This window comes from Hermetia illucens, chromosome 1, assembly GCF_905115235.1.
Source record: "Hermetia illucens chromosome 1, iHerIll2.2.curated.20191125, whole genome shotgun sequence".
NCBI classification, from domain to species: Eukaryota; Metazoa; Arthropoda; class Insecta; order Diptera; family Stratiomyidae; genus Hermetia; species Hermetia illucens.
The window spans coordinates 163,412,610-163,435,930 of NC_051849.1; the positions used below are offsets into that span (position 1 = coordinate 163,412,610).

At 40.2% G+C, this 23,321-nt stretch overlaps 2 protein-coding genes across 2 annotated transcripts; both read right to left on the reverse strand.

Moving 5' to 3' along the window:
- Window positions 1-684: 684 nt before the first annotated feature.
- Window positions 685-1,438, reverse strand: LOC119647038 (adult cuticle protein 1-like). The gene is made up of 2 exons (XM_038047782.1): window positions 1,279-1,438; window positions 685-1,178 (listed from the first exon to the last, which is right to left on the reverse strand). Exons 1-2 carry the CDS (start codon window positions 1,282-1,284, stop codon window positions 759-761), a joined length of 426 nt encoding a protein of 141 aa, XP_037903710.1. The 5' UTR covers window positions 1,285-1,438; the 3' UTR covers window positions 685-758.
- Window positions 1,439-5,165: 3,727 nt separating this feature from the next.
- LOC119659889 (adult cuticle protein 1-like) lies at window positions 5,166-16,613 on the reverse strand. The gene is made up of 3 exons (XM_038068214.1): window positions 16,593-16,613; window positions 16,402-16,477; window positions 5,166-5,586 (listed from the first exon to the last, which is right to left on the reverse strand). The coding sequence occupies exons 1-3, from the start codon at window positions 16,596-16,598 to the stop codon at window positions 5,243-5,245; spliced, it is 426 nt and encodes a 141-aa protein (XP_037924142.1). The 5' UTR covers window positions 16,599-16,613; the 3' UTR covers window positions 5,166-5,242.
- Between the last annotated feature and the right edge of the window lie 6,708 nt (window positions 16,614-23,321).

A 23,321-nucleotide genomic window follows, 5' to 3' on the forward strand; every position in this document is an offset into this window, starting at 1 on the left:
GATATTAATTATTGTGCGCAAAAGCTGTTGTGATGAGCTCGAAATTTGGGCTTAAATGGCATCAATTATTAAATGTCAAATGTTTATTATATTCCTATTGATTCAGTTTCCAGAAATCGAAATAAGTGGTTGCTAAAAAAGCATTAGCTGTAGTCAATAGTAATTTAGAGGCAGGACTCCACTGGGTGGGTAACGACGTTCACAGGCAGAATTTGTCCATATTGTTCAACCAAAATATTTTTGCTTCCGGAACATTTATAAGAATATAAACGCTAAGTATAGTGCTTCCTTAAGAACTCCAATAAAATTCAAAAAGTCCAAAAAAAAACAGCAAACTCTCAAATATTCAGTGAGCCAACATACAATTTTGTACAATTTCATTATGAACGTATTATTGCTGGAAAATGAATTTAAGCAATATTGACGGTCTGATACACAAACAGACAAATCTTCAGATGATGCCTGCCGCTTTGTGATGGAAGCGAAGTGTTCCATGCTTATTGATTCATGAACGATTCTACGCGCTCTACGTTATAACTCAAATTCACTAAAATCACGTTAAAATCTTGAAATTTCAAAACATTATGGTTTAACAATGTTAGTTTGCACTTACAGCCCAGAAAATATAAATTTTAAATTGAACAAGTTACCATAAATTTATTAATTAAGAACAAAAGTCAATTCTCAATAAATAAAAAGTATTCTTTTATTTACAATGAATCGATGAGGCAGTTTGGTTGCAATTGGCAGTTGTGATTTTATACGGTTCCTGGGGCTGGATGAACATTGATGGCAGCAGCAGAGTGAGCATGTCCGGCCAAAGGAGCAACATGAACGGCACCACGGGTCTTAGCTACATAGCTACCTTCATGGCCCCATGCTCCGTGAACAGCTGGGACAACAGCGGCATGAGCAGTAACAGCAGCTGGAGCAGCCCATGCAGCATGACCGGCCCAAGCTCCATGATCACCCCAAGCACCTTCATGCCATTGACCATCATCCCAAGCACCTTCACCAGCCCAATGACCATTATCCCATTGGGAGTTCCATGAACGTCCATCCCAGGTTCCAGCTGCTGCATGTGCTGGAGCATAAACACCATGTCCCCATGGTCCCCAGGCAACTGCGGATGCTTCAATTCCAAGGGCAACAGCCAACAAGACTACGACTACTGCGAACTGAAAGGAAAAATTAAATTTGATTTTAATTTGTCGTTCGGGAGTTTTCCGAGAATGTTAATTTGAGTGATTTATCCAAAAAATATTTTAGTTTGCTTACTTTCATGTTGATAGTTTGGTTGGTAGGTTCTAATTGATAAATTTGAAAAATCGGTGCAGGCTTTTATAGTATAACAATCTATCGAGATATTTCAAGTACAGTTTAATCGATTCAAGAAAAAAAATACATTTAGGCATTTACGCACAGAACCGAAAAGTGAAAGTTAGTTTCCTTGCGACATTTTTTAGATACCGCGCACGTCATAATCTGTACTGTGCAATGAACCATCGAGCCAAAGATATGCATGTGTACGAACAGATATGAATATTCAATCTGGAATGTATAGTGTTTTGTACAATTGTATAATAGTTAGAACTTGATATACGCGGATAGTATTATCACAATTTTGTTTTGATTGCAAGCGGAAGTAAATATAAACAAGTTCAATTGGTATTTGATTGACTGCCCAAAAAGGGGTCGCTGAATATTGAGTATGTTAAGAAATACGTACTATAATTTGCCGAGCCAATTCACAATATGCAAATCAGGAATTCGGTATTAGATTTTTTAAAGCCATTTCTTTTCAGAACTATTGACCTATAACTTAAAGTTATTGTATACCCTCCTCTCCTCCCCTCCTCCTTGTATCCTCGTGAAGAAGCCATGGAAAATGCGTATGTATCCCATTCAAAAATTCTGTCAAAAGATTTTAATAAAATCTCTATGCATTCAATTCGAATAGCTTAAACAGAATGTTTACTACCGAATTAACCGAATATGGCCTTAATGCAGAGTTCAGAGCCCTATCCACCGTTTAGAATGAGTTGGGTTTTCCTGATTATCGGGAAATAGTTAATAGATGTTACGAGCAAAGAAATATATTGGAAATATATGTACATTGAATTCTAACAAAAATAGCCTCTACAATTAACTCAGCTATGTGGAACAGTTATTAGTTGGATCCGTACCTATAACTCTCAATGAGAGGGCAATTAATATACACTTAATTGGTACCATTGGAATGAGTAATAAGATATGAACACAAATTGATTCTAGAAATCTCATCTGATTTGCCAACTCTATTAATAATAAATTTCTGGAAACAACTGTACCCTGTAATAGTAATGTAAGCTTCGTTCCCGTTGTTCGAGTATTTTTTTTTAAATAAAATGAATCTTTTATATGATACGTGTTAAGATACTCATTGTGGATTATGTGATTTTTTTATCTTATCTTTATCTCTTATTACAAATTCCGAAGAACTGTCAGTTACTTTATATAGCTTTTCTGAGACACACTTGTCGGACTTGCTAAAGATTTGCTATTGCTGCTGTGCAAGGCCTTCACCCTATGTTGAGCCGTGACTTTGCAAGTACATCTTCTCCACCTATATTGGCCTTGAAGGAGATCTGCTATTTCCTTCGACTGATTTTTCCTCTCCTCCTCCTCCTTTCTCTGTGATTGGTTTGACGGAGCTCTTCCTTCGATAGTACTTTTCATTGCTGATGCATTCACTTTAAATGATCGATCTAATCGAGTTTCTGAAATATTGTATATTCAACCCTAGCTAGTTATCAAACAATTGAACGTGTTGATATGTTTTTCCAACACTTGCGTAAACATCCACATTTTGCATCTGCTATACATATACTTCTAGCTGAACCAGGCAGCCCTTGTTCTGCCTGTGTATGCTAGCAAAAACTAGGAATTTTTTTCAGGAACTGGAAAAAGTGAACCAATTTGATGATACCCTTGTCTTTTCCCCTTAAATGTGCTAAATTACTATATTTTACAATATTTATCGCCCAAAGGGATGCCATTTGAAAGCAAGCATTATATTGGGTAGCTCCAGCAATAATATGGGTAAGAAGTGGCTTTGGTGGTTTATTCAATGGTGTCAAATTGACTCCACCACATTCCTCAATGAAATTTCAAAGCGGGGCAATGTAAGTACGATATAGTCATTAGGTCAATGACGACATTCCCATGAATTTTTGTAATCGTAGTCTCTATTGTAACTGAATACTGCTAAATGGGCATTGATTCTCAATCTAGATCGAGCGTGTGATCGGCCAGCTTCACGTCGTGTGTCTTGCTCTTCGGAGATCCCTACAGTTCTGAAAGTAGACTGTATTCCTCGAAAATTTATGGACCATGACTGTGGTATGTTTCTGGAAGCTTAAGCTTTCAGGTTTGTCAAATCGTGTAAGGCGATGCAAATTACTTTCCAAGAATTAGAATTTGTATAATTACTCTCCTTTTCTACCGAAGTTATCTACCCCCTAAAAGTTTGCTGTAGCAGTCACTCCGTAGAAGAGCTTTCATATTGTAAATACCACAATGAGAAGCAGGATCGATGTTGCAGTCAAATAAGCAAATCAAATTTATGGAAGAAGGTTTACATTGAATTCTGTTACCAACCACTTCCATTTTTAAGTTTTCGTGTGAAGCAAAATCTTAATATAATCGATTCAAAGTGTGTCTGTCAAACCCGATTTGCTCCAAAACGAAACGAAATTTGTTGAGAGCATGTGGTCTGTGTGCCTTTACATGCAGCGAGTGGCGCCATTTTGTATTGAACTTAAAGGGGGCTCCCCATACATGCGAAAGCGAGTGTATTTTTTTTCACAGCGGAGTGAGGGCTCATAATGTGAGCACCAAAACGTGAAACAGATCTTGTTCTCAGAACCTATCCAACTGAAAAATCTGAAAAAAATCACAACGGTGCATCTATACGAAATCTTGGCCTCAAAATGTCTCCCATTCCAATATCTGCACAAATTAAGTTAATAATAGTATATTACCATACAATCCCTGTTGGATTAGGGCCTTGAAGTGTGTTAGAGCACTTTATTCAAGACCGAAACGGTACACTGCAGTACACTGTAGGAGGCAATGTGGTCAGTATTGCGCTCGCCCGAGATTATTACCCTGATTTGACTCAGGTACTCACTCATTCACACAGCTGAGTCGACTGGTATCCGACGTCAAATCACGATACAAATCCCACTGCCGCCAGCGAGATTTGAACCGCGACCTTCCGTACGACAGCCTTGTGCTCTAACCACTCAGCTATCCGCTATACCTAGTCCATAAACCTTAGGTTTCTTGAAGAAAGAGATGTACGGCCTTGGCTTCAATTTTTGTCCGTTTAGCGTCATTTAACGTTTAACGTCATTCGGACCGATAAATACGAGCTTTATTACGGCGATCGACATAAATGCAGCATGTGAATTATCACGTGTTTAACACTATAATTTCCGAATGACTCCGAATATCAAAAAATCTCTTTGTCCATATATTCTACACTATATCTAGATACAATTGATGCCAAAAAAAAATCGATTCCGCGGATCCGACACACGGGATGACCCCCTTAAGGACTCCGATAAAATTCAGAAAGTCCAAAAAAATGATAGTTTTTCTTATTAAATATGTATTATTTCGTTACTATTATTCTTATTTTTGAAAGATATATTTTTTCTAATGTTCTGGCGGCAATGTATTTTGAACGTAGTTTATGGTGAACACTCCCATTCTGCAATATTGTTTAGACGTAGGTAAGTATTAGTAGGCCAGATTTTAAACCCAGTTAAAAAATCTCTACCAGTACCACGATTGAATGTGTCTATAATCTCAAGTTAACAATATTTCTTCCTATCTGGTCAGTAGGCCGGATGGTTAGACTAAACCAAAAAAATGTTCATGATACGTTCAGGCACAGCACGCTCTCAATTATTCAGTGAGCCAACTTAAACTTACCTAAACTTAAACTTTGGCTCTACGCTATAACTCATATTTACTTATTCTACCCTAAAATCACGTTAAAATCTTGAAATTTCAAAGCATTATGGTTTTACAATGTTAATTCGCACTTACAACCCAGCAAATATAAATTTTAAATTGAAGAAGTTACTATAAATTTATTAATTAATAAAAAAAGTCCATTCTCAATAAATAAAAAGTATCCTTTTATTTACAATGAATCGATGAGGCAGTTTGGTTACAATTGACAGTTGTGTTTTTATACGGTTCCTGGGGCTGGATGAACATTGATGGCAGCAGCAGAGTGAGCATGTCCAGCCAAAGGAGCAACATGAACAGCACCACGGGTCTTAGCTACATAGCTACCTTCATGACCCCATGCTCCGTGAACAGCTGGGACAACAGCGGCATGAGCAGTAACAGCAGCTGGAGCAGCCCATGCAGCATGACCGGCCCAAGCTCCATGATCACCCCAAGCACCTTCATGCCATTGACCATCATCCCAAGCACCTTCACCAGCCCAATGACCATTATCCCATTGGGAGTTCCATGAACGTCCATCCCAGGTTCCAGCTGCTGCATGTGCTGGAGCATAAACACCATGTCCCCATGGTCCCCATGCGGATGCTTCAATTCCAAGGGCTACAGCCAACAAGACTACGACTACTGCGAACTGAAAGAAAAAATGAAATTTGATTTTAATTTGTCGTTCGGAAGTTACCTGAGAATCTTATTTTTGGTGATTTATCCAAAAAATATTTTAGTTTCATGTTGATAGTTTGGTTGGTAAGTTCTGATTGATAAATTTGAAAACGCGGTGCAGGTTTATATAGTACAACAACTTATAGAAGTATTTCAAGTACAGCTTAATCGATTACTGAAAAAAAATATCTATTTACGCACAGAACCGAAAAGTGAAAGCAAGTTTCCTTGCGACCATTTTTAGATGCCGCATACGTCATAATCTGTGCTGTGTAATAACCATCTAGCTGAACAAACATACGTCCATATGCGTACGAGCAGATATGAATATTCAATCTGGAATGTTTAGTATTTTGTACAATTGTATAGTAGTTAGAATTTGATATACACAGATAGTATTATTTCAAGTTTGCTCAGGTCGTAAGCTGAAGTAAATATAAACAAGTTTAATTGATGTTTAATTGGTTGCCGAAACAGGGGTCGCTGAACAGGAAGTATGTAGAGAAATACATATGCAATTTGCCAAGCGAATTCACAATATAAGGCCAGGAATTTTTGAAGCCCTTTTTCAAGATTTTGTGTAAAACAAAACCTTATTAAATTCGGTTTACTGTCTGTCTGTCTGTCCGCCGCACACAGTTTTCTTGGAGACGGTTGCAGCGATTCACACCAAATTTGGTGGAAAGGTGGGAACTATGAACGCTCCCGAGTTAGAGTTACATAATTCTACATCAAATTTAAGACCGTGTCCCCATACATGCAAAAGGGGGTGTAAATTTTTTTCTTCAAATATAGTCATCTAGGGTATCAAATGAAAGGTCTCGATTAGTGCTTTCCGAAACCCGTCTTAAATTTGTCATTTGTTGAAAGGGTGGAGAGTGCGAGGGGTCGAAACTGATCATTTCTTTAAAACACCCATTTTCAGAAACTACGCAACCGAAAAATCTGAGAAAAATCGAGAGGCTGTCACTATATGGAGCCTAGGCTCCGAAATACCCTCCATACGGATATGTGTTCAAACAAAGTTAATAATAGAATATTACTATAATTTTAGTAATTGGCTGCAAAACGCCCCTTAAGTTCATTCCAGCATCAGATTAAGTTTCGTGGAAATCGTACTATTACTAACAAAGTTATAATACGTGAAAGTTCTTTCTTCCTTGTAAAATCAAGACTGCATGTGGGTATTCTCACATAATGTATGCATATACATATACATTACGTGCTACGTACTAATGGAACAAATGCACACTCAAATGTCTTCATAAAAGAAATACACAAAACCTTTCATACCTGAAGCGTCCAGCTTCCGGTTTCCCGACTTGTTTAAGGAAATTTCTTTTCAGAACTGTTGAATTTGGATTAAATTCCACTAATTTTAGGAAAATTTTCATTGTCGAAGCAGCCAAGCAAATAATGTATGTATCTATTTAAATAATTATGTCAAAAGATTAAATAAAATTTCTATGCACTCGATTCCAATAGACTAAACTAGAGAATGTTTACTTCCTAACCTAGGAGAGAAATGCAATTTTGAATACAAAATAAACTGTAGAGTTTCATAGTGCAAACCGTTTAGAATGAGTTAAGTCTTCCTGGTTATCAGAAAATAGAACTTTCAGTTAATAGATACTAGATACTACTGAGCAAAGAAATATCATGGAAATACATATTGAATACTAACAGAAATAGCCTCTGGAATTAGCTCAGCTATGTGGAGTAGTCATCAGCTGGGTACGTACCTAAACTCTTAATTAGAGAGCAATTAAAATACACGTAATTAGTACCATTGGAATGAGTAAAAGATATAAATACTAATTTATTCGAAATGTCCCATTTGATCTAACAGCTCTGTTAATAGTAAATTTCTGGATATAAGTGCACCTTGTGAGTAATGCAAGCTTTGTTCCTACTATTCGGTATAGTTTCTTTTTTGGAAATAATATATATCTTTTAGGTAACACGCGTTAATATTCTTATTGTGGATTATGTTGTTTCTGTATATTATCTTTATCCCTTACTAAAGATTCCGGTTAGCTGAGTGGTTAGAGCACAAGGTTGTTGTACGAAAGGTTGCGGTACAAATCTCACTGGTGGCAGTAGGATGTGTATCGTAATTTGACTTCGGACACCAGTCAACTTAGCTGTGAATGAGTAGCTGAGTCAAATCAGGGTATTAATCTCGGGCGAGCGCAATGCTGACCACAATATGTACCTCCAACAGGCTACTGTAATCCTGTAGTGTATCGTTACGGTCTTGAATGAAGTGCTCTAACACACTTCAAGGCCCTGATCCAATATAGATTGTTGCGCCAACACACGCATTGACCTTCCAGGTACATCTTTTCCATGTATCTTGGCCTTAGAAGCGATATGATAATTGATTCGATTGATTCTTCCCTTCCTCCCCCCCCCCCCTTCCTGTGTGCTCTCTTGGTATAAGTTGGTCTCACTCACTTTAGATGGTTGATCCAATGTTGTTTGTGGGCGGTTCCAAGTAATTGAACATGTTGACCTCCTTGCGTAAACGTCTCCTGTATGGTAATATTATAGTATTGGTAGCCGGGCGGCTATCATGGAACGTAAATCCAACCAGGCAAACTCGGAACTGGTATAATTCAGGTAATACGGTCGTGAACACTGTAGGTTCCGATATAATCTGGTTAAATGGTGATGAGGCAGCGGATGAGCTGGCCAGGAAAGGAGCAAAATTGCCGCTATATAGACCACAACCCTTCTGTGGAATCGAGAATGGGTTCGTGGCTATACAAATATGGAATGAGGAGGAAGGATTTTGTGAACCATACTGGGCGAAATGGAAGAGTCCAGGGTGCTCACGGGAAGATATGAACCAAAGCACTGGCAGGATTGTTTAAACTTTACCAAGAAGAGCCTTAGGATCATAGTAGGAATAATCACCGTAACTTAAAGTACCACCTAGGTATGCTGGGGATATCTTTGGACATTGTGTGCAGATTCTGGGGTCGGGGGAAATGGAAAGAATATGTGGATGAATGGAATGAATATGCTGGAGAAAGCCCCGGCATCTGTGCAAAGTTTATCAATGCACCTGCACCGATGCTAAGCTGAAGTAACTAGAAATAGGAAATGTCATAAAATTCCTGTACATCATAAAAGTTACCGACGTACTATAGTTAATAAGTGCACTTAACCATCTAGATAGACAATAGATTTCAAATTGGTTGGTTGAGTTATTGAAGATGAAGCAGAATATTAGTATCTGAAAATGAGGAAGACTCAATAAAATATCACCCTATTCATTCATTGTGGTTGGTAATGAATGGGGACCTTAGGGAGTGGTAGCTAGGAATCGTCTACTTGTGCTACATTAATAGTAGAGGTACTTTGTAAAATATTGAATTTGGGGGTAGGGGGGGGGGGGATTTCTCTGCTATAAGAATTGGCTAGTTGTGTTTATGTTACAGACTCGAATTAAGAACGGAATCACTTGTTTCGGATATGCCGATAGGAAAGTGTCACAAAATAAGACGACTGCGAAACAAGGTAAACATATGACTAGTGACCATCAGCTACCATCAGTCTTTTATTGATTATTTCAAAACCATTTGAGGAGCTTTGCTGATTACATAGCAAATTCACGAGTGGTACAAAAGTGATGGATCTGAACTCCGGTAGAGAAGAAATGCGTGCATCGTCTTTAACAGGGTTCATTACTGCGCCGGTTAGGAAGGTACAATCCATTTTAAAAAGGTCCACGAACGGGCCTCATGAGCCGAGTAGTCGAGGTGTTTGAATAAAATGTCATTGTCCATAGGGACTCTCTACATTACCGGTCTCTTCCGAATAAGGGAGAATGTCGTCGACAACGGCAATAAATAATATTACCGATAGGAGACAACCCTTATGGACACTGCTTTAGACTTCAAATTCCTCTGATATTGATCTTCAATATTCTCAAACTATTCGAAGCATATGCCGTCTGATCAGAAAATATTTCTAGGGTCGAGGCGCTTCAAATGTGTGTATAGATACGAACGGGGTATACAAGTGAAGTCATCAGCTGTTGATCTATCGCGAGGCTGATATCAGCACCCCTATGGTTATATATATCCAGAAGAGAGCTTCTAAGTTTCTTGCTGATGGCAATGCGCGACTCCTGCGCCTAACAACGGACCAAATAGTACGAAGCGGCCCTCCAGGTTAGGGCTGACAACCCTATACTGAAAACAACTTGCTACGAATCTACAAAAGGAGACTGAGGCTGATTGATATTACAGCGATGAACCCGGTATCGAAAACGGAATAACGATTTGCGCATTTTCTCTCTCTTGTTCATTCCCATATACAGAGGACTGCAAAGTTGGAAAACGATAACATCTACGAGGCAGTAGAATGAACCCTCGATGCTTGTCGCAGATACCATATCAAAATCATACTTAGAAATTTTAATAGTCAAGGAGTGACGAAGCCGTTGGTTCCCATAGCTTACATAAAAATATCAATGACAACGGACTGCGGATTATTCAATTAGCAATGTAGCTCGAAATGGTTGGTAGAAGTATCTGCTTTGCGTGGAAGCGGTCCACAAACAAACAAGGGTCTCTCCAGACGGGACGACTTTCAACCAAATTGAACATATGTTAATTGAACGCCGACACTTCTCAGCCTTAGTAAATGTCATATGCTATAAACTCGGATCACTATCTCATTGGTATGGTGTTCCGGGCTCAAATTCCAACACCGACTGGTATTCCGTCTGACAATCAAAATGCTGCAGTCATCCATAGCACAACTCTGCCACTAACTCAAAGAACGCGGGCATGCGTAAAGATCTATCACGGACTACGCGAGCGGAGAAGCGACTTCACAGATGGAAAAAGGTAGCCTGGGAGAATCGACAGGTCTGTGAACTGGAAAAGTAAAGGGAGCAGCCGTACCAGGCGCGCAAGTTTTACCAATAAGTCCGAGGCCGAGACAAAGAGGGAAATCTGATTTCCGACAGAATGGGCATATTGGAGGGATGGGTTGAGCATTTTGATGAGATATAACATAATAGCCGACTTTGTTAAATACGAAGGCAACCAACTACATCAAATGGTTCACCAATATACATTCAAGGTGTAGGAAAGCGAATCATTACCTGGCGATTTGCAGTGTGACATTATCTGCCCCATACATAAATAGGTCGGAATGTCGGAAGCTGGTGCTTCTAGTATAAAGGTTTTGTGTTCATCTTTTGTGAGAAGCTTTCAACGTACATTTTTCCATTCGTATATGGCTAAAAACCACAAGAAATATGACGTAGATATTATCCTCAGAGTAAACAAAGAAATATTGCCGAATACGATATTCTATACTGATGTATATAAATTGATCGTACACCTATTTTCGATTTACTTGGTGCATAAAAGTATACATATGCATATATAAAATACATATATTGAATACCGCCTGTTCAATGTACAAATATATCTATCTGAATTAGGCACTCCCCCGAAAGCTTCATTAACATCTGTCTGTTTCGAATAATTGATTTTGATATAAATGATTAAAAAATTAAAACGAAAAGTTTCTCTGCGACCTATCAGCCACGTAAGCTTACTTTGTTGTGGTATTGGCGAATTGATATACTATGATGACGTCATACTCGTTCCAGAATGCATGAAATTCACACAAAATGTAAAAGCTTCATCTTCTATAACTTTGTCAATCTTCTTTTTCTTCAGCCTTTGTCCCGTTTACAAGCAGGGTCGGGTTCCCGTGATCAGTTTCGCATTTGACTCTATCGAATGCCTGATCTGGGTGCAATCCCGTGGCTTTTAAATCCCCATCCAGCGCATCAAGCCACCGTTGGTTCAGCCTGCCTTTTGGTCGTTTACCATCGATTTCGATGTCCAGACCAATCTTGGCAAGTGAATTCTCGTTAGCATGAATTGCGTGACCATACCATCGAGGACGCCTCTTTCGCAATTCCACGATCGGTGCAACCCCATAACGATTACGGATATTTTCATTTCGGATGTGATCAAAACGTGTATCTTCGTCTCGATTACCGCAAGACGCCGTTCATTGTCTTTTATATTTGGCCAACGCTCAGAATCATAGAGGGCGACAGAATGGATGACATTGCGGTAGATTTACGATTTGAGACGGTCGTTGATACGTGGATCACAAAGAACACCAGTTGTGGAACGCCATTTCATCCAGGTTGCGCTAATGCGTGAAATAATTTCATAACGCAGTTTTCCGTTGGCTGATAACGTTGACCCGAAGTATTTAAATGGCTCAATTCTTGACAAATCACTGCCACTGACAGTGGTTGCGTCTGTTTCATGGGGATCGGTCGTCAAAAATTCAGTTTTGTTTAGATTCAATCTGAGACCGTGCTGCATGAGGCGATCATTCCATTTTTGCAAAAGTTGATCTTCTATAACTTTGTTAATAATAAATGGATTTCCTTCAAACTTCCCAAAGTTATGCCTTTAATTTATAAAATATGCAAATATACTATTATTAACTTTATTTGTGCAGATATTGCAACGGGATGTGTTTGATGCCTAGATTTCGTTTAGATACACCCCCGTGATTTTTTTCAGATTTCTCGGTTGGAGAGCTTCTAACACCGAGACCTGTTACACTTTTTGGGGGTTATATTCTGAGCCCTCACTCTCTTATGTTTCATCCGAGATAAAATATGGGACCAGTTTCGAAAAATACTAATTGAGCCCTTTCAATTGATATGATGAACATGGCCACATTCTGTGAAAAAAAATGCTGCACCCTCCTTTCGCACGTAAGTGGAGCCCCGCTTAAACTCAAACAAACACAAAATGGCGCCACTTGCTGCATGTAAAGGGATCCATAGACTACATGGTCTCACCAACTTTCGAATAAATTGGGTGCGACAGACAGAGAGAAGGACAGACAGTCATCGACTCGATTCTAATAAGGTTTTGTTTCACACAAATCTGTCTTTTTAAGGATATTATGCAGTGCAGAAATGATAGAGGTATCACGTGAGTACCATCTCTAAGAACATCATAAGCCCATACCACTTCAAGTAAATCAGCAACGGATCAGGTTTTCATCCGTACGGTAAGCGATGGAAAAAATATTTAAGGCCGCAGATGATAGTATAATAATAATCGTTGCCGCAACAATCCATATTGGATCAGGGCCTTGAAGTGTGTTAGAGCACTTCATTTAAGACCGTAACGGTACACTTCAAGATTACAGTACCCAGTAGGAGGCGATGTGGTCAGGATTGCGCTCGTCCGAGATTATTACCCTGATTTGACTCCGGTACTCATTCGAGTCGACTGGTATCCAACGTCAAATCAGATACAAATTCCACTGCCACCAGTGAGATTTGAACCGCGACCTTCTTTACGACAGCCTAGTGCTCTAACCACTAAGCTATCCGGATGATAGTATAGCCAGGGTAAAACTGTAAACGAACATGAGGGAATTCGGTATCCTCACCAAATTGATAGGACTGACTAGGCTAATCCTGATCAATGTGCGAAGCCAGATAAAAACAGCAGGATCACTCTCGAAACCAGTCAACATCAACAACTGTCTAAGACAAGGAAATGCAATATGAATGCATTTTAACCTGGCCCTGGAAATAATGATCCGCGATGCTGATGTCGATGTCAGAGGCACCATCCTCTTTAAGTTCACCCAACTACTGGTCACCTGGTTTTGGATAAAATCCGGTTAAATAGGTTGAGCTGGGCGGGTTACTTAATCCGTATGGGTAAGGAGGATGGGCTCGGATAGTCTATAAGAAAAAGGAGACGTGGCAGAGCCTGCCTGTGATGAAAAAATGGCGTCGGTCAGGAGGCCAGATAGTTTTTTGAGAATATCGAATTGGTAGACCCCAGTGCAAAACCGGGATGTCTGGAGTTCCTTATGAATGCAGGCCTAGACCTAGTACAGGTTGTTCCACCATTGATGATGATGATCTGACCAGTGGCTATCAGTTGATGCTGCGCACGTACATTCACCATGAGTAGGGATAGACCTTCATCATCTGAAGACTGAAACCACAGTACATTTTGATAATAACAATATACCGTACATCATATTAAACAGGATTTATTATACCGCCGGTCAGAGAGGCAAAGGTAATTTAAAAAAGGTCGACGACTTAGTAATAAGGCAAGCAGATTTTATCAGCGAGGTCAAGATGTTTCAGGAAAATATTGTTGCCAATGTCATCCATATTTGGAAAATATTACATCGTCGACTGGAAATTAACCTGGCGGAGTTTACTTTGGGTGTCAAATACCTCTGATATTTTCCGTTTATACAGCACGTGACATTGTGTGTCTTCATATGTCGCCCCGATAATAGATATTACCTCCTACGCGAACAATTTTATATATACTTCTTGTTTCGAGGAACAGTCAGTATACGCGTTTTACCGTAATTAGCAAGTTCATTAAGGGGACTTCGTCGGATGATATGCGATTGAGAAGTCTTTGAAGTGTTTTCTGGGGGTAGGGTAGGTGAAGGTACAGAGCGTTGGACTCCCGCAAGAGTACGCGGTCGGACTACCAACTGAACACCTCCCTGTTATCACATAACTAGTCTGGAACCGTTCGACACATTACTTCGGGGTAGCCCTCCCGGCTTAGAGAGCTTTCAGGTAGGAGAATTCCTTCAACCAACGAGAGGGGAGAGGAGGGGAGTTGTTAGTTCGAGAACCAGTTGCCATCCAATCACTTCGCCGGTCGAGTTTAATCTTTTTCGCAACAAGAAAAGCCCGAACATAATTTGTAAAACCGTTCCATCTACTAGCGCTCCTCAGTATCCTTCTGACTACATTGTCTGGGGAGAGCTCCCTTAGTCTACATAAAGTTCCTGACGAAAGTCGTCCCACCATCAAGAGAGCAGAAGGTGTGACCGGCGTAGTCCGCCAGTTCATTGCAGAACACTCAACCAGGAGATCATGCCTTCCCAATCTTGTGTAAGTTAGACTGAAAACCTCCATGCCTACTTAAAAGTTGGGTAAGGAAGTAATCAACCTCACCGCGCTTTCGGTTCAGCCACGGATTTACAATTGTCGAATCGCGAAGCCCAACTGCCCCATGGCTCATTTTGCTAAGAGGGTTGCCACTCGGAAAGTGTGCTGACATTCATCATGGGCAAGCATCTCTCATAAATCTTCGCCTTGTAGCTGTAGCTAGCTTTACGTTCCTTAGCAAGAAGGACAACAGGGATCACTTTCGCGGTCACAATCACGGTCGGATCTGAGACATTACGGTACGCAGACGCCACTCGTAAAGCTCCTCGTCACTTGAGCAAGGCGCCTACCTCTGCACTGAGGAGGATAACAGACTGCGTTGCTCCCATTAGAAGGCATCTCCTGGTAGATATAGGGCTCCCAATATTTGCCATTAGAGACTCCGTCTGCAGCGCTGCCCGCTGCTGCTTTGATTTGCTCGAAGAAGTTCATCTTCGAGTTAAGCATTAAACCAAAGTATTTAGCCTTTAGTTTTGACTATATAGTGAACTCGTCAATCGATATGGGACGCAGGATCGGGATTGTCTTTCTGGTCAAGATGACTACTTCGGTTTTTTTAGCACAAGGTTGAAACCATGAGTAGTCATTTATCCGCTTACTCGTCACATCAATGTGCCAAGCCTGCTTTGCGTCTGTTCAACAGTGCGTCCCGCAATAAGTGCCGCAACTTCTGGCATGTCGAGTCTTAGCAGACTATCGTTGGAAGCGTTCCAGACGTCCGGCCCTAGAATGGATCCCCGTGCTATTCCCGACATGATCTCCATCCTCTTCTGGTCCGCTAGCGTCTCATTGTTCACGATGTGTTCGAACCAGCGCAGTTTTCGTGTTCGGAGAGATATCCTCTCAATTGTTCAAGTTTTGCGAAAGTCCATCGCAAACGTATAGTATCGTTGCTCGAAAATGAATTTAAGCACTAGTTGAAGGTTTCGTCCACATTGAGAGAGAGATATTGAGTGGTGAGCATCAGTTGAATTGAATGAACGATTCTAAGTTGCCATTTCACATAATTGAGGATTCCACCTGGGAATCTTGCGGACCACTCATTTCTGAACAAAACGTAAAGTGGTAAAGTGCTTCATACAGGATGGGTGTCCCACAGAAGCTGATAGGATAAAAATTACGCCCCTAATTGCACTCCTACGTTAAAATCACAGTAAGGTGGTTTAAAGGAATTTGGAATATGTATATGAAATAATGTTAATTTCCACCTACAACTTTTTCCTAAATTCGAAATTTTAAATTGAAGAGGTTACGATAAATTTATTAATTAATAAAAAAGTCCTTTTTAATAAATAAAAAGTATCCTTTTATTTACAATGAATCGATGAGGCAGTTTGGTTACAGTTAAAAGTTGTGATTTTATACGGTTCCTGGGGCTGGATGAACATTGATAGCAGCAACAGAGTGAGCATGCCCAGCCAAAGGAGCAACATGAACAGCACCACGGGTCTTAGCTACATAGCTACCTTAATGACCCCATGCTCCGTGAACAGCTGGGACAACAGCGGCATGAGCAGTAACAGCAGCTGGAGCAACCCATGCAGCATGACCGGCCCAAGCTCCATGATCACCCCAAGCACCTTCATGCCATTGACCATCATCCCAAGCACCTTCACCGGCCCAATGACCATTATCCCATTGGGAGTTCCATGAACGTCCATCCCAGGTTCCAGCGGCTGCATGTGCTGGAGCATAAACACCATGTCCCCATGGTCCCCACGCAACTGCGGATGCTTCAATTCCAAGGGCTACAGCCAACAAGACTACGACCACTGCGAACTGAAAGCAAAAGTGAAATTTGGTTTTAATTCTTTGTCTTACGTTTAGATAATTATCGATCGTAACCAATCGGCAAATACACAATTGTCTATTCCAAATTAACATTGAAACTTACCTTCATGTTTATTATTTGATTAACAAATTCTGTTTGTTGAATTAAATAAACTGTTTGCGGCTTTTAAAGCAACAACTAAAGCTTGATTTGATTTGAAAGATAATTTATAGAATTCGGGTAGCAAAGATAGATTGTATCTTAGGAGTGATAGTACTTTTTGGAGAGACGGATTAGGCTAACTATAAAAGCAACTAGAATTTGATTGAATTCAAAACAAGAGTAGAAATTTCCGGGAGTTAATAAGTAGTTGTTATTTGTTATTTACGATAATGATTAGGGAAATAATTAAGTTATTATTTTATTTCTATGCTTCTTTTACTACATTATCCGATTGTACGATTTTATTAGTTTTAAAATCTGCGGTTTCCTAGAAGCTTTGCTATGTAGCTCAAATAATCCATATTGCGTTTTAAGAATACACTGAAAGTCTTCCTTGCTTCCCATAAGAGGCGACTATAAGGAATAGAAATTTTGATAGCTGGCAACTTGAAAATTTTTAAACTTTACTGCTTAGGGTTTAGGTTTAGGGGCTGATCTCCTCAAATCGCAGACCTTTGGCTATCGAAAATGGACTAAGATTGCTCTCTGGAGTATGTGCACGCTCTTCCTGGACGGTAGCGAGGGTTCCAAGAATCCTCGTTTTCTCGAACTCGAGTGGCAATTCCAACAACATATCGTGGACTTTCTGAGCCTAAGCAAAATAAAATGATGGAGCTTTGGAGAGTACTCTCCTCGCTCTTCTTACACTAATGGCAATGCTTTTGCACTTTGGGAAGCTAAGTAGTAGCAGATACGAATGTGCTGTAGGGTTGATTCTGACGGCTGCCGAAAAGTGCGCTCTTTTGACCTGGGACCAGTTTCAAACAGATTTGTGACTGTAAGATTCCAGTCCAGGTTAAAGGGCACCACAATTATACAGTGTTATGCATTAGCTAAGTTTTCTGATATATTGGGGGAAGATACTTTCTGCGAGCAATTAACCCCATTTCAGGGGAGGATTTCTAAATATGACATTGTGATCGTGATGTTTGATCTGAATATCAAGGTGGGCCCTGACGGAACCTTGGTCGGAAATGTGATGGGCAAGCACGATCTTGGTGATAGTTATGGCAGGTTTGGGCATTTCTGCAACTTCCATAGCCTCATCATTGGTGGCACATTGTCCTAGCACAGAGCTTGCCATAAGGTCAGTTGGGTTTCAACTGACCGACGTCGTACGAACAATCAGATCGACGACTTTACGATCAGCAGTAGATTCAGAAGTTGCCTCCTGTACGTGCGTAACAAGGGAAGTGGTTGAAGGCTCTACTGACCGCTGCGATCGTAGGAGTTACATGCTTGAATTCCGACACCGAAAGAAATCGCAAGAAGTTCAGCATACCGTCCGCCGTGACAAAAGGGAATTTACTATTGCACTGGTCAGGATAGAGGAAGATGGCACGCAATGATTTCAGAAGGGCACACGTTTTTAGTGTGACGATTGGAGGGGTATAGGTATGCGTGCTCCCTGCCGTGCAATCATAGCTAAAATAATCTGCAACGTATTAAAGAACATCTCGTAAGCTTGATCGACAGAGCAGGCTGATTTTCGCTCGGAATCCTCCAGCATTGACCACATTAACACCCTATGGATCATTTTGGAACAGTGGGCGTAATTTAGATATTCGTTGTACCGGTATTATTTCTTCTTATCATCGCTGACGTTCTTCAAACTGCCCTGTCTGGGGGACGTGGAGGAATTTAATGGGCTATGACATCTTTCCTCAAACACATCGACTACGCTGATGATATCTGTTCTTACCCCACCGGGTCATGGATCTTGGCCAAATGGCTCTACATTTGAAAAGAGAAGCAAGTAGAGTGGGACTGAAGATAAGCAGCAACAAAACCAAAGTTCTCAGTCTGGCGTGTTATCGCACTCTCCCTATCTGGATTAATTGGCAGAGCATTGAAGGGGGCGATCAATTTGTATATCCAGGAAGTGTGGTTTTTGCCGATGGTGGCGCGGAATTTACTCTCCGAAGATGGACAAGGGCACAAGGGCACTTGGCGCAGAGCAGGAGGAGAAAGCGATAATCTTATTCTATGCTGCTGGATCAAGCTGTTGTACGTGCGTGCAAAGCCTAGGCATGGGGGAAAAAAAGTAGACTTTGAGATCTGCGAAGGGCAGGTGATGTCGTCAGCGGCGGAGCAGCCCATCTACCTCTCGAATAAACACGAGAATTGGACTTTTCCCTTGGGTCAATATGCAACTGTCTTTCAAACTGAAGTATATGCAGTCCTAAGGACGGCAACTTAAATGTTTAATGGGTGATTGAAGGACAGGCGCATCCCAACGCTCCAAACTTTTCCTGTCAGAACCAAACAAACTTACGGTAAAGTTTATTCTGTTTGAACGAAAGAATACTTGCAGAAGTATTGTGGGTATTCTGACAGGCCATAACTAACTAGCTGGGCATATATTCATAGTAGGGATTCTTACAGATGATAGCCACGAAAACTGAAGTGTGTAGTAATCGCGGCTTCGCGACGGGAGCGGAATCTCATTCGCCTCTTTCTGAATTAATTTGTTCAAATAATGCATTTCGTAATGTGCAATTACCCTAATGTTCGCCTCACATTCCATATTATTGAATGCATTGGGGCGAATTGATCTTGACAGGGGGGAATGGTTTGCCGCATCCGTGGGCTACAACATGAACTCTCGGAGTTCAACAGAATTCAAGGCCAGCGAAGCGGCATGGGGATCGGTTCGTGGGTGAACAGCTGGGCAACGGCCAGTGAGATGGAAAAAAGGTTCTGATTGGCACCGGGGACGGCTGTGAAGCGACGCTGTGAAAGAGGATTTTGGAGAAGTTTCCTTTGAGGAGGAGTGCAAGGCTGGATTACCACCAGGAACAGCCGTGAATTGACGCTGTGGAAGAGGATTTTGAGAAGTTATCTTTGAGGAGGAATGCTAGGCACCGCGGGAGAATAAAGGGTTCCTTTTTAAAACGCTCTGAATTCGTGAATCTCGTCCGCACTTTGATTCGAGCAAGTGTTTGGTAAAAGCGATAGAAATGTATCAGAGAAGTTTCTAAAGAAGGAAAATTATTTGCGGAAAAAGCAGCTAAAACGCAAACTAAGTGAATTGTCGAAGGTTCTAGTAATCTGCTAGAAGATTTAATTATGGAAATGAGTTTACACTAACTGAAATGGACTACGTTTGGGAGCTTCTTAAAATTATCTCTACAAAGGTCGAAAATTGCTGTAATTAACAGTGATTAACAAATAAATGTGCGATTGGAAAACAAAAGACTCATGGTTTCAATTACGGAATGAAATTTAAATGACACAAATGTTTTGTCGGTGAATTCGGGGGTTATTATACTTTACCAATGGTTAATTTCATTTCATAATCAAGGATTGTGTGTTTGAGGAGATCGTTTGGTTTTTTTTCCATCTATGTAGTCTATGGAAAATGGCGCGCAATGATGGATTGGATTCCTGCGTTGTAAAATTTGAGAAAACGGTTATTAATTTTTGAATTTTTGAACATTGGGGCAACGTTTTGTTGATGTAATGTACGTGTCGAGTTCCTGTCAAGCGACGAGTTTTCTTTTTATCTCATTTATTTTCGCTGCAGAATATCAAAAACAATGTTTATTTGAGTTCTCCATTTTCGCTTCGTTGCAATATCGTTGGAGTGGTAGGATCCGATACTGTGGATACTGTTCGAGGGAAAACTGCGGTACCATCTAAAGCGGACTGAATGCATCTTGGATTCTGAATAAGTAAATTTAATAATAACGACAAATAATAAAGAAATTAAGGGGGTCATCCCGTGTGAAGGTCGTTTTTTTTTGCCTTTTTTTGAAAAATTATTTTGAAGGACTGGATAAAGATAGAAACGTGATTTTTTCACCATATATTTATTGATATCTCTAGTATATGTGATAAATTTTTCAGCTTGATTTCGTTGCTAATTTTGGGAATACGTGTTAATTTATGCACCCATCTCCAAAAAAAGGTGTTTTTCTGCTGCCACGCTGGAGGGCGCTGTGTTCGTCTGAGGAAAAAAAACTAAACGGCATTTTAATGTGGACAATATTCCACGGTCCGCAAACTAGGATAATTAGAAAATATTAAAAGGTAAATTTTTGGCGGGCTTTTAAACTTAATTTTTTGGATTTTGGTGTTTTTTACGGCTTTTTTTATGAATAAAAAAAAAACTACCAGTCCGATTGCAATTATCCTAGTTTGCGGACCGTAGAAATATGTACTAAAGAAGCCTTGAAAATTTCAAAGAATTTGGTTAGATAGATTTTGAGCTATGGTGGCAGCCGATTTTCAAAATGCAGTTTCGAGAAAAACGCATTTGAAAATTTAAATGTGATTATCAACAGTAAAATTTTAACTCACCATTAATCTGCTATACCTGGTCCATAGAGAGCATCCTCCGTTTTTTCAAAAAAGTCTTGTAGGGCTCTCTGGTTTCAATTCTGGCTCTTTTAGCGGGGTCAGTCGATCGTCGTTCGGACCGCCAAATTCGCGCTTCATTACGGCGGTCGCCATAAACTTGACATATGTGACCAACTTGACATCCCGTTGTCACTAGGATTTTGAGAATGCCATTGAATCCTTCATTGAAAATAATTACAGCCAGAAAAGTGGCTATTTCTACGACCTTGGCCCCAAAATGAAGGTGTTTAGCAGCGAAAGTCCAGAACAACGCATTTAACGACTCATTGCTATTCTGGGTCTCTGCTCGTAAACATCTGTTCAAGAGATCATCTCGTGCAAATCTTCGTAGATTGGTTTGATGACTGTTCGAACTTCTTCAGTCAAAGGTGCCTTCTCGTGGTGAAAACTATCCAGTTCTCCTTTAGCTTCCGCTTTGCGCCATTTCCACCAACTGTCCTCGCCTGCTGGACAATTTTGATGCTGAGGATTTTCGTCTGTAGAACATTTATGGAAGAAAGTTTCTCAAATTTCTTGCTTCATTCCTTCTATCGAATTTGCGTGTCGACGAATAGCCAGCCTAGAAAATGTAGTGAGGTCCTTATCAGAAAGTTTTCCAGCCCCTTTTCCACTAATGCCTTTGTGATTCTTCTTTGCATTTCTAAGCCGCGTTCCCATTCTTTTCTCGACATGTGCTACGCATTCCTTTTTTACTACTACCTATATTTTATTATTTGCAGAAATTTTCAGAAATACCAGAGAAAACTCCAGCAAAATCCAATATACAATATACAAAACTTGTCGCAATTGGAACATCCATGTTCATGCTTGCTAAAAGTTTCTTTGCTGATGTTGATGCGAAGTCCTTTTTCTTCTCTGATAAGTATCGATTCCAATGAAATACTCGTTTTTTAGTGCGAGCATGACGTTGAACGTTAAAGTGATCTCCCTTCGTACGATCCATTTAAAAAAATCACTGAACACACAAACAGGACAATACTTACAACAAAATATAACTGAGTATAACTTGAACGCCTTTCAGTGCTCACTCTAGACTGGATTATCCTTTTTATTCCAAACAGCAAATTAGTTTAGATAATTGATTGGTTTTCCATTTTTATATATTTATACCTGTGTTCAAATTTATAAGGCTCAGGTAAAAAACTACCAGGTAAAAAAAGTTTCGATACTCTTTCTCATCGAGTACTCTAGCCACGGCTGCAAACTCCTTACTTGTTTAACGTTGTAATTTCTGAAGGACTCGGAATATCGGAAAATCCCTTTGCCCACATATTCTCCACTATATATAGATACAATTCATGCAAAAAAAAAAAACGATTTCTCCAACCCGACACACGGGATGACCCCCTTAAGTAAGCAATTATTACATTGATTACTTAAATATTCACAGAGTCAAACGAGTCAAGCACAACTACACGCCGTGCCAAGCTCGGAGTGAACCGTCGTGCGAGTTGTATTTTGAATTTTGATTTCTTTTCTTATTTTTGATTTCTTTTTCTTTCTTTTTACTTTTGCATTTTGTTTCTTTTTTATATATTTTAGTTGAGCACTTCCTCCCTTTCCTCTCCTCCCAAAACTTTATTAGGCACGTCCTCTGAAATATTGGCCTGAGGATGTCAAGGATGGGAGGGGTTCCCCCCCCCCCCCCCCCCCCCCCCCGCGCCTCAATAAATATCTGAGGCAGAAGAAACATTGATCGGGACTGTGATCCGTCGTGGATCTTCCCTCTCGATCGCGGCACTCGGGTCCGGAGGCTTACGGCTTCACGCGCGGTCAAGCCGTTGTTTTTTTATTTTCCAATTTAGCTCGCGTTTTGGTTTTCATCGTTAGGTCGTCGAGAATCTCTTTGTCTGAAGTCTATTTTAAAATCCGGTGCAGACCTACGCATCGGTATAGACACATTAATTTTGCATTAATGGCACGTGAGGGATCAAAGCGCTGAACACTACTCTCCTTTTTAGGAATTAGAGAAAAAATTCCGAAATTACGGATTGTTGTCCATTTGGGATATATTCAAATAAGGTGACGTCCTGTAAGAAATTCGTGGCCAAAAGCTAATTATATCAAAAGAAGATTTTACCTTTTATTGTTATAAAAAGTCTCTATTCAACTTAGCAGTCCTACCAAATACAGTATGCTGATAACAGTCATTTATTAATAATTGCAGTTGTGGATGTTTATATGCTGGAACCAGAATCATCCATCATCATCATCATAATTTGTACTGACCTACTTTTTCCATAATTCTCAATGTGTCAAGTATGTCCT